Source organism: Uloborus diversus, chromosome 10 (genome assembly GCF_026930045.1).
Source record: "Uloborus diversus isolate 005 chromosome 10, Udiv.v.3.1, whole genome shotgun sequence".
Taxonomy (NCBI): domain Eukaryota; kingdom Metazoa; phylum Arthropoda; class Arachnida; order Araneae; family Uloboridae; genus Uloborus; species Uloborus diversus.
Genome location: NC_072740.1, coordinates 117,054,414 through 117,067,359, shown reverse-complemented (window position 1 = coordinate 117,067,359; position 12,946 = coordinate 117,054,414). Strand labels below are relative to the sequence as shown.

Below are 12,946 nucleotides of genomic sequence, written 5' to 3'. Positions count from 1 at the left end.
ATTATTTTGCATATAGTTTTGTAAAAAAGTTATTTTGAATGAATACCATAATTATAGCTGATTGGATATATTTTTCTCTTTTCACTGTCCGTTTTACTCATGTTTTCACTGATTCTCAAGCTTTATTAATTTCTCAGTTTTATTGGAATCAAGTTGAATAAATAGTTGTGTATAAATTTTATTATGTATATTCATTAGGATAGATATATTTTTGTTATCATGAGTTTTTGGTTAATAACACTTAATATGTACACGCATTTTTTTTAATTCCTGTTGAGCATAAATAATATATAAAAATTAATAAAATACATTATATGTTATATTTTTTATCTGAACTAATCTTTTTGGCTAAACTAATGTGTTTAACTCAAAAAAAAAAAAATTTTTTTTTTTTGTATGTTACAATAAATTATGGTAATGTCAAAAGCTTTTTGTTTACTCAAACGAAACACCAAAATATAGATAACTAAGTTATTATCATTTGATATAACTCAAGATACTCAATCTATAATAATGTGCATAAAGTTAAAATTGTTTTAAATTATTTCTAAACTACTTTTTTTTAATTATTTTAAAATTTTACTGTAGTATGCGTGAGTGCTGAAATTGAAATGTAACTGCTCAACAATGTAAACAAACCAAAAGCATGAATCATAATTGTGATTATAACAAGGTTTTAACACAAAATATATATTTTTATCATTTATCATTTGCATTGAAACCAAAACCTCATAGTCTTCACGTCTTAAAAATAAGAATAAGAATTTAATTTGAATACTTCAAAATATTTGAAACATTCAAATGTATTTTTATGTGTCTAAAATAAAAGGCTAGGACAGCAATGCATTTAAAGCATGAGAAGCCATTCATTTATAGTAGAGTATCTCAAAAATTGGTTCTATAACGTGACTTTGAAGCATGAACTTATTTATTTGCTTAATTGCATTATAATTCATGGTCTATAATTAAGTTATAGCGAAACAAAAATCCTTTAAATTTCACTTTAATAAAATGACTTTGCTTTAAAATGAAAAATATCTTATAGATTATAGATACATTAATAAAGAAAAATAAGTAGCCATTAAATGTTTAGTTTTTAAATTAATTCGAAATATAACATTTCTACGTAGCATTGATAAAGTTCAAAAACTTGAAATCATTTAAAGTTTAAATTTTTAGAGATTGATTTTTGTAAGTTTTCTTTTTCAATATTTTTATTTGCTTTAATTAATCTATTTCTCAGAATCTAAAATGTACTAACTGCAATAGTATCTTTCTACGAAGTGTTTCTTACACATTTATGGGTCGTGTTTATTGGCTTGGGACAACAACATGACAATATCATAAAACTTATATTATTAGTGTGTAGGTTTTCAAATATTTCACAGCAAATAATTTGTGAATCATAAATTTCGGATGTAAATGTTATTATATTATGCTGTCTTAATTGTTAAAGTATTTATCAGTACTTTAAGCGTAGTGAGTTCATGTTCGGTTGAAGATCCTTCCAGTTGAAAAATGAATGACTGTTGTTGGTGATAGTGGTTGTATGTCATGTTGTTGTTAGTGAGTGGTGAGGAAAGAGGGAAATAGACTTACTTTGGCCGACGTGCACTTTTCTCATCCAGGGATAGATCTGCGGTGGCTGGCTGGTCTGGCTGAAAGCGGCTCCGCTCTTCTGCGGCGTGCTGGGCTGCGACGCGCCCTGCTGGCTGTTGGGTGAGGGAGATTGCTGGGGCGAGGCCCTGGGGCTCGAGTCCGGGCTCAAGTGTCGACTGGTCGAGGACTTGGATGTGGGCGGCGTGGGCGATTGGCCCGGCGGCTCCGGAGACTCCGGCGGCTGAGAACTGGAGCTGGTGGTGGATAGGTCTTGCGGCGAGGCGGCGAGCGCGGACTCGGCGAACTTGCAGCTGGGAGTCGGCGTAGCGCCGAGCCGCTGCTGCTGCGAGCAGCTGCTGTAGTGGTCCCCATTCTGCGCCGATAAAGGCTGCGGCGGGGCGCCATAGGGCGCCCCGTAGCCCTGCGCCGGCGAGGCCGGCCCGTTGAAACAGCTCCCGTAAGCCTGTACCGGCGGCGTGTAATAGTCCTGCGCCGTCGGGTCCGGCCGCCCTTGACTGTAGCACGACGTCAACGAGTTGACAAACTGATACGAACTCATAAGTCCCGTTTGATTTGTAGCGCGGCTCGAATGCTGCCAATATCCCCTCGCAATTTTGATGAATGATGGCTATTCTGCACACCAGGAAACCTCCGGCACACTTTTAATAGCACATTATTCCAAATATGGTACGGCCCTAGCGACCACGTGACGCTCCTCCGCCAATGAGAAGGAGCGCGGAGTCCATGCTCGAGTCGGCGGACGCTCGTCCACGAGTGCCGATTTGCGACTAAAAGTGTGAATCGGCTGCCGATAATTGTTTACTCTCGAGCCTTCATTAAGTGTGCAACGCGAGCGACTGACCGATCCCGCCAGCGACAGCGAGGTAAGTGCCTCTGGACTCTTCGAGCGCTTCCTTTACAATGCCGCGCCACTCTTTCCACTCCTCACTCACACAGCGCCTCCTCCTCCCATCCAACTCGAGCTCTCCTCTCTTCTACCACACAACTCGGCTACCAGCAGCCCTGGCGGATCAACCAAACTTTGGACCAACAACTTTGCGCCACCCAAAACTCTCGACCCAAACGAATCCAATCACGCACTCGCCACAATTTCACTCGACTCCTTGATTTACAAAACTCCACCGACACAAAACTCTTCGACGCGGTTTCTCCCACCAAATTAGTTTTGCTCTCCAACGAAAAAAGATCAATTTTTCCTTTTAAGAAAAAAATTCAAATTTCAACAATTGTTCGCATTTTTCTCACACACATCCAATTTTCAATTATACTTATATATATTTTTTCCAGTAATTGGATTCTTATGTATTATTAACAAAAATACCGGATTCAGGAAAAAACTGCGCTTTAATAATTGACTCTCCCGTTAATGACAAGCGTCAAATCAGATAAATAGTTTTGGGAATCTTGAGCTAATTTTTCTCACGCGTTCCAATGATAAAGTACAGATATTCTTCTACTAATGTTTAACAACAGAGTCTCTTACTTTGCAAAGTAAACAACGAACAGACTTCAGATTTGACCACGATACTATCAGACTGTCAATTTTTCTCCGTTTTCGAAAGATTAAAAACCGAGTTTGTAATGTTCAACTAGTTTGACGGGAATTTTTCACCATCAAAACATTGACGAACTGTCCGACAGAATTTTCCAAGTCCGTCCACCAGGCAGAACGACCTGTCTAATCTAAGAATATCTACGCGTTGTGAAATCTGCCAGAAAGCTAGCTCTTCAGTTTCGGAATCTACATACCGGAAGAGTTTAAAGTTGTGAAAGGGACTGATAGCTAGAGCATCCAGGAGCGTTGCGATTCTGAGAGCGCTGCAGAGAGGGGTCCTTCTCAGCGAGTGTCTCGCTCACAGAGTGAGGCAGTTCCCGTTGTGAGCGGTTGATAACGTTCCAACTTTTTCCTCTCCAGGCTAGTCTCCCCCCAATAGCTCATTTTCTTGAAGATCGATCCGTCTGCTGAGCGAATGAAACGTTCAGTACATGGCCAAGCTCGCAATCACATTATAATTTCACTCCAGCCGCCCCCATTCTCCCACCTTGGACCCCGCAATTAATATCTGTCAGTCTCCTTTCTCCAACTGGTCTCTCTTTTTTTGCTCCTCTTCTTTCTTAGCTGCGCTTTTAGTCTCTCAGACACACACATTTCCCCTCCTTTAAGGGAATTAGGTGACATATCGAGAGAAATTAGGAGTCTTATCATTTTGCACCGATAATGCAAGACCCCTAAACTTTATTTTATTGCACCTATGCTGAGTTCATCAACTTTTGTCAAAGGTATTTCTGTTGCATATCATATTTGTTTGGTTTTCTGCGATGTTAAATTATATTATTATTATTTTTACATAACATCACGGTGTTTATGTATTATTTTAAAACATACATCTCTTTTTTTTCATAATTGCTCTTTTAGTCTCTGAGACATACACACTTCTCTTCCTTTAAGGGAATTAAATGACAAAGCGACAGAAATTAGGAGTCTTATCATTTTACACCGATAATGCAAGACCCCTAAACTTTATTCTATTGCACATATGCTGAATTCATCAATATTTGTCAAAGGCATTTCTGTTGCATATCATATTTGTTTGACGATTTCTGCATTGTTAAATTATTTTTTTATTATTTTTTACATAACATCATGTTGTTTATGCGTTATTTTGTAAAATACATTTCCTTCTTTTTCTTATAGTAGCTCTTTTAGTCTCTCAGACGCCCACATCTCTCCTCTTTTAAAGGTATTATGTGACATATCGAGAGAAATTAGAAGCCTTGGTGTCATTTTGCACCGATAATGCCAGACCCCTAAACTTTATTTTATTGCACCTATGCTGAAATCATCGACATTTGTCAAAGGTTGCATATCATATTTGCTTGGTTTTCTGCGATGTTAAATTATATCATTATTATTTTTTACATAACATCACGGTGTTTAAGTGATATTTTATAAAATATTTTTATTGTATTTGCATCTTTTTCATCTTGTCTATTCTTTTAGTCTCTCAGACGTCCACATCTCCCCTCCGTTAAGGGAATTAAGTGACGTATTGGGAGAAACTAGAATCCTTATCATTTTACGTACCGGAAGAGTTTATTGTGATTTTTGCGATGTTAAATTATAGTATTATTTTTTTTTTACATAACACCAAGTTGTTTATGTGATGTTTTATGTTCTACATTTATTGTATTTGTATCTTTTTCTTCTTAGCTTGCTCCTTTAGTCTCTCAGACGTCTACATCTCCCCTATCGAGAGAAAATATTAGCCTTATCATTTTGCACCCTTAAACTATATTTTAGTGCACCCTCCCTAAATTCCGCCGCATTTGTTTAGCTCTCAAGTGATTTCGGCGACACATAAACAATGTATTGCTGTTGCATCATAGTTTTTCTCATTTCTGCAATGTTAAATTTGATTTTAATAGTTTTTCAGCATCCTATTGCAATTTTCATATTTGATATTTTATGCAACGCAATAACTGCATTTTCATTGTTACCTTCTTATATATGCTTTTAGTCTCACATACATTTTTCACCCTTTAGGGTAATTAGGTAAGATATCGAGGGAAATGTGGAGTCTTATCATTTTGCACCGATAACACTCCTAGCCCCTAGACTTTATTTTATTGCATCTATGCAAAATTTATTGACATTTGCTGAGCTCTCAAACGATTTCGGCGACAGTTATGGAAGGTATTACTATTGCATATCATATTTTTCTGATAATTTCTGTGATCATAAATTATGTATTATAAGTATTTTTATTATTACATAACATCGCATTGTTAATGTGATGGTTTAAAAAACACATTTATCGATTTGCATCTTTTCTACCTAAATTGCGCTGTTAGTCTCATAGCAGATATATTTCCCATTAAGAGAATTAGGTGACATATCGAGATAAATTAGGAGCGGTATCATTTTACAACGATAATTCCGGAACCCTTAAAATTCATATAAATGCATTAATGCTGAATTCATCAACATTTGTTTAGTTCTCAAATAATTTTAGCGATATTTATGAAAGGTATTTCTGTTGCACATCATATGTTTTTGGTAATTTCAACGATGTTAACTTTTTTTTTTTTTTTTGAAAATGTAACATCGCATTGGTAATGTGATATTTTATATTAAGAAACATTTATTACATTACCATCTTTTCCATCTTAATAGCCGTTTCTTCCCCGCTTTCCTCTGTTTAATTGTGATAGATCGAGAACAATTCAGGGTCATCAATTCACAACGACTTCATGAGAACCCCTAAATTTTTATTTTATTTGACTAGCATTAGATTCATACCGTTTGTTTCTGCTAAAAAGAAATGTTATGCCAGTTTATAATATACACTTATGAAAAGTATTTGTGTCATGTCATATTTTGTTGATAGCGTAATATAGTAATGTTTATCCGACACTTATTAACTACAATTTTTAGTGCGCGACTGAAAAATTCATCGTTATTAATTAGAGTTCAAAAGATATCAGTAATTGTTGTGAATACTTATGCAAAAAATATCTGAAAATTATATTACTGCGGCCTTTGTTCGTACATGTTCGTGTTATATAACGTTTCAGTCCATAGAATAATTATTTTCATATATTTTTTTCAAAAAAATTATCTTTATATTTAATATAATGTTTGCAATCATCTTTATAAAATACCAACACCTGTTACAAGAGCAGAAAACATGTTATTTTGGTTCATATATATTTTATAACCAAAAACTAAATAAATAAAAAGTAATTGAAGAAATAAAGAAAGAAAAAGAGAAAAACATATTTTTTTTTTCATAATTTTCTTATTCACTGCAATAATATTCAGTTTTCAGATAATTTTTGAAACTGTCGAACTTTCCCTCGTTTTCATGTATGCGTATGATTAAGGTCGTAAGCCATATTACCAATCCTCTATTGTATTTTACTTACATGTTAACGACCGTTATGACTAATATAAATAATACATCAAATTATGCTGTAATAATTTTCTAAAAATTGATTTAAAGCTAACTGAAGGCATCACAGCATGCTGCTATGAAAATAAAAACAATGCGTACTCAACAAAGTAAGAAAGTTTTTCAACAACATAAGGCACCAAAATAAATTATATTCTATGTAGAAAAATAAATGATCGTGTGTTTTCAGAAAACGGCAAGACCGATAGAAACATGAAATTTGTATGCAGGTGTAGTTATTGCCTACCTTCTTTACGTCGTTTACAGATAAATTAAATAGAGAAAAAAATTATTTAATGCTTTATGTCTTTTTAGTACTTCTTTATGCTCATTGACGCTCAACTATTGACGCAGTGTATTATGTCAGCGACCAATTTTACTAGTGTTCTAATTGTTGTTTTGAATTATGCTATGTCTCTAGACATATCATGAAGTAATATGTTTATGTACGTTTGTGTTTATAAAAAAATTATATTTAAGCAACTGTCAAAGGCTGCTTCTTTGCATAAAGACAGCTTTTCCCAAAGGCGAGCCATTTAGTCGCCGAAGAAGGCTAGTAGTTTAATAAAAGAAGCTAGTATTAAATAAAAATTAATTAAACTGTTCACAATAATATTTCAGCCTGGCTAAAATAATTGTGTCCTGTGTTGATTAGATATTCACAGGAACAAATGTAATAGACAAAATTCAACTTTTACACTTAAACCATTTTTTAATACTTTTTAGAGCGTTTTATAATTGCTCAATAAATGCTTTAATTAAGAAGAAAAACAAACACTGGTAAAATTATTTTTTGTGCTTAAATTTCTATAAGTTCACTTGAATAATTTGAATCTCCTTTAGCATCTAACACACTGCATTACGTGCTAGAATAATGGTGGTGTAAATAAAAATTTTTATAATTTTAGTTCCGCATGAATTCGGGTTCCTCTTTAGTTCTTCTACCAAGCATACCAGTTACCAAAAAATTTTCTAAAATATATTAGCCACTTAGGAAATCACAAAGGTTTTCCACTGACCTGAACTGCGTCTGAGATGATCACAGGGGCGCCCCGATGGAAGGTCACGGGAGGTCACTATGACTTTCCGAAAATTCCCTTATTTGGCAAATTTTGTCTAACGATTCGGAAAAATCAGGGCTTCTCTTCGGCAAGACTATCCTCCTTCTGCAAAATTTGGAATAAAATTCGGCAAATTTGGAGTTCTGTTCGGAAAATTGAGAATTTCCACCCTCGTAAAAATTTTAGTTCGGGGCGCCCCGTGGTGGACATGACAATAGTGCAAATTAGTTTCCAGGCCGCCGATCTGAGCTGTAGCCAAAATATTTTGCTGTCTTTTAATTCATAACAGTACTTGCATATTTGATTTTATTTCAGTAAACCAATAGTAAATTTAAAATGACAACGGTATAGTTCCCTTAAAGTAATTTTAGAACAAGTAAATTTTCATAAAACCTGGTATATAATTTTAAAAATATCTATATTTAAATCCAAATCCTTCCCTTGAAGTTAAAAAATCTAGTCTTGATTTTTTGTTTTCTTTTTTACAGAACTAAGTTAGATAGAATGACATACACCACTCTCATTCCAACCGCGCCAATTAATTTAAGCCCTCCAAAAGTACCCGATCCTTTACTGATAACCCGTCAAAGCGGCCAAGAAAAACGGAGCAGTCGGGTTAACTCCGAAAAGCAAAAATCAATCTAGTTCCGGAGAATATCTCATTTTGGTTTAAAAACCAATTCCTGGTTGGGTCAAGGACATGACTTGAGGTTAGCGCGAGGGGAAGGTAGGCGGGGCCAGGAAGCCATTGAAAAATCCCCTCAAAGGGACAGCACTCCTGTCTCCCCCTTTGGCTTTCAGCACATAAGAAATGTTCTCAACTTGCGAAGTATCCTCCACGAACTGCATGAATCCTGTTGCTGAATGATATCTTCTCCCATTTGCGCTCCAAAAACAGGGTGATCATTGTTTTTGTTAGACGATGTGCTGAATTTTCAACGCTGTCCCGCCAAGATGTCAAAATAATGTTAGTAAGTGTGTGTTTATTCTAAGCATATTTACTTCTCCTTGGAGGGTAATGCGCCTGTTGAAATACATTAGCAATTTATTTGAAATGAAACGGATATCTGGCTCACGCATTTGTGCAACGTTTGTGCAAACTTTTGAGTTCTAAAAGCCACGACTTAAAAACATACTTTATTTTTGAAAAATTATCATATAATTAGATGCAGCTTTATTTCTTCTCGATTCATGTTTATGTCCTTTGTATGTGAGCTTCATTTTGCTCAGCGATCAATAATATCCATTTAAGGAGGAGTCCGCCGTTAAGCTCAAAAATTATTTCATAAGTTTTTCAATACAAATAACTTGTATAATTTTTTCCCATGTGACTAAGACATCATAACTTTAACATTAGCAAAACAATAATAATATCAATAATAAAATAATAAGTAACTATTTAAATAAAATTTCTTTTTTTTTAAACATCGTACATTTCCATAATATGTCGTAAAGGTTACGGTACTCAAAGGATTAATTAAAGGATAAAACAGTTATATAGTAGAGCAGAAAACGGGTCGATAAAATAACATTTGAAAGTTTAAACTTGAGTAACATTTTAACACAGCTTAAAGAAAGCAACGAAAAGTAATATCAAACACAAGAAAAAGATCTTATCTCCAAAAAAGACATATGATGCTAAGAACCTTAATTCGAATTAAATTTTAAAAAATTGCATTTTGTATGATATGCAGTACGACGTCGAGGATAAAACTAAATGCATTTGTGTGCATACAGAAATTTATTTATTTATTATTATTTTTTTTCGTTTTTTTTTTTTTTTTTTTTTTTTTTTTTTTTTTTTTTTTTTTTCAGGGAGGAAAAAAAAAGCATTTGGTATATTAAAGAAAAAAGAGAAAAAATATTTATCTACTTTTTTTATAATATCGTTGCTGAGCGACTTCATACATTAAACTTTTGCACCATATCTAAATGGAATACACATAACTTGTATTGAATGAAACCAAATTTCTTAATATAGTATAATCTGCATTGAAGGGAAAAAAAATATATAAATAATATATTGCAGAACTAAATCTGTATTTTGTCACGAAAACAAAATCTTTGTTTTGTGGAAACATATCGAAATGTTCTTAAGTGTGCATATGACGCCCTGTAAAACAGTTAAGCGCTCTGCATTATTCAAAAAAATAGTACAATCTAAATAACACCGAAAATTATCGTTTTTTACTAATAAAAAAATACTAAAACATTTTATTTATTCTGCTCAATTTACAAAACTTTATCTCTCGAACAATTGGAAAAACAAGTTTTTCAGTCGTCAATATTGGAAATGAGCCTTCATAAAGATACATTTGCGTCGGAATTTCCACACGAAGTATCTATGTGTAATTTTCATTTTTGAAATTATTTCCATTTAAATTGGTTGTTCTATTTTACAAGCGAATGCATTCCGTTATACACATGTTAACTTGTCAGTTGTGGCATTTCGTATTGAAGGAAAGGTTAATTTAGGAATAATAATTGGATAATTAACATTCGCTGCCTTGAGTACTAAATAGATTGCTTTTTCCAATTACGCGCACTAAGTGTGGACAATAATTCTTTTGGTGATTTTAGAGACTCAACTGACTCGAATGCTTACTTTTCTTATAAGCATTCTTCTTATCCACTTCATATGATTGAGAAGTGCTTGCGTTTAGACGAATTAAGAAGAAATTCGTAGTTAGGAACTAGTTTTACTCTGTGTATTTTTTCTAAAGTAGGAATCTTTTAATTATTGAAATCATTTAACTATGTGAACAAATATACATATTAAAATTTCAAAAAATTAAAATTTCATTAACATGTTTTTTTCCTTGAAAAATCAATCAAATCCCCTAATAATTTCATCAAACAAAATGTAATTTTCACACATAAAACTAGTAACTAAAAATACTAATACTGAAAACAAAATAAATCACAAAACATGTCAACTCACAGCTCGCTAGTAAAATTTGCAAAATATTGTTATTCACGTCTGATATATCTCACAAAACAATGTTATTTGATCGCTTACATTTCATTCATTAATTTTTTAATAAATTAATTTATTTATTTGCTTTTTTTAAAATTAAATCTATACTACTAAAAAAATTTGATGTTAAAACTGTAGCATATTTCCATCTCACTTGGTATTGATAATAATAAATGTGAGGTTCAGGGATGCAGCGAGAGGTATTAGGGTTGAAAAAGCCCCCCCCCCCCCTGAGCAATTGATTTTAAGCCTCATTACCAGTCCTTAAGGGTGCCCAAGGGGAAGGATCCATATGGTTTTAGAATTCGTCATTGAAATTTTTAAGGAATGCTTAGGGGTTTCTTTCTCTTCTGGTGGCTTTGGAGTGTTCCGTAGTACTTGAGGGGGGGGGGGAGAGCAATTGCACCTGGGGGATGGGCATTGGGCATCGCAGAAATCCCAGTTTGGTTTAAAGCATGTATACATGTTGTGCGGTTATCAAAACCCCCACTCACTAGGAGAATATTCTGGTTCGTCATGATATATTACGCAGGAGAAAATACTGCCTCGCTTTGCCTTGCGAAGTAATTTACTTTGTTTTGCTACCTTTTAAATATGTTAGCAGTTGTTGAGCTTCCGGAAATTAGAAATATTTGCTGACCTCATTAATTTGCTTTTGAAGCTTACTTAGTGCAAAGTGAAATTATGAAGCTTTTATATTGAGTTGGTCCATTTTTTTCAGCATTTAGTTTAAATATTTTGTAAAATATTCAATAAAATATTCTTAGATGGTGCCGGAAGTTAGAAATACGCCTCTCAAGCATATTTTCACGCTTTGTACTTGTAAGCAATAATTGTAAACAAACAAAAATTGTAAACTTGTAAATAAAAACACGTTATCGTAAGAAATGCAAAAAAAAAAAAAAAAAAGCGCAATTGGAGTTTTGAAAAACTTACTTTGAATGTTTCGCGATTTTTCAAAATAAAAACCCTCAGTCGTTCTAAACATTAAAAAGCAAACAATCCTCATCAGTTCTTTGCGAGCCATCTTCATTTAATCCTTAAAAAACTATTTCTTATGAAATTGATCACTTTTTTAGGCATTCAGTGTTTTCGTATATTTCTTTCCTCCAAAATGATTTCAACTCCTCTAAAAAATGTCACGCCTTGAAAAAAGAAAAACCACACAATTTTATATCTGGCTATCTTCATGGTATGTTTGCTATAGTATGTAAATAAATCTTGATATAATTATTACAACTTATGTCCATTTGAAAATAATGCTTTGAAAAACTGATTTTACTTCGTAAATGCTTAAGGGTTTATTTCTAATGTCGAATGACAAAATTTATGATCAGAAAATCCTTTCATAAAAACACGTTTTGGCAATTACAAAATTTGTTGGATAAACGTGTTAAGTGACTATTTGAAGAGCTGGATATTTTTGGCCGGATGAAGATGTTGCTGTCTCTTTTGAAGACATAATGTTTATTCCCCTCCCCCTACTTTGCTTTCAAATAAAGCTTTTTTCAATGATGAATATCTGTCCAAAATGAAGAAGTTGGGAAAGAACACTGACACACCGGAACTAAATTAAAAGCTGGAAAATTCAAATTTTGCAGTTTCAACTTCCGTATGTCATCACTACAACTTCGTACGTAAAAAAAGAAGAGGAAAACTGATTGCTTGTAGTCAAAAGAAATAAAAAGAGCTCGTCAAAGCAGCTTTTTTTTTTTTCTGATTCACTCATTTGTCGCCTGGCATTACTGAACTCTTCAATTCTCCCCTCCGTTTACGAGATACATTAAAATATTGACGTGCAGTATATTTTGTTAGGTAATTTGAGGAGTTACAATGTGGAACATGGAAAATTGGGGGGAAATGTCCCATTGCTGAAGAAGCTGTTGCCAATGGTGCTCATCATACTTAAATTTTACATTTTACAGAACTTTTCATGAAAGCTAATGACTTGTTTATTTTTAGTTGCAGCTTAGTTTCAAGAGTTCAATGTAATTATTTGCGACTTTTTTTTTTCCATTTTAATCTGAAATATTGTCTTGCTTAATCAGTGGCGTCCTAGCGGGGTGATCCACCCTGGGTGTGGTGTCACCCGTATGGGGTGTGTGACACCCAAAGGGGAATCGCAAGTTTTTGAAAAAAATGGAACTAAAATGCTAAAATGCATTTGGGGGGGGGGGGTGACAACCCAAATTACCGTCCCGGGTGTCACGCATGCTAGGTACGCTACTGGCTTAAGGATTTTGTTTGAAATTTATTGAATAATTTTGATATATGGAAATTGAATACTTTTGTTTAAAAATTAAGCATTAAATTTTAAATTACAGCAATATTAATTA

The 12,946-nt window shown here is 33.7% G+C and overlaps 1 protein-coding gene and 1 long non-coding RNA gene across 2 annotated transcripts in view; one reads left to right on the top strand and one right to left on the bottom strand.

The window, feature by feature from the left end:
* The window catches only part of LOC129230971 (homeobox protein Hox-B5a-like), a 53,648-nt gene extending 51,490 nt beyond the window's left edge, over positions 1-2,158 (bottom strand). The window contains exon 1 of the mRNA XM_054865210.1: positions 1,600-2,158. Coding sequence (XP_054721185.1) covers positions 1,600-2,158 — 559 coding nt within the window. The remainder of the gene's footprint in view (positions 1-1,599) is intronic.
* The window catches only part of LOC129230972 (uncharacterized), a 52,410-nt gene that overhangs the window by 2,741 nt on the left and 36,723 nt on the right, over positions 1-12,946 (top strand). The gene's annotated exons all lie outside the window — the stretch shown is intronic.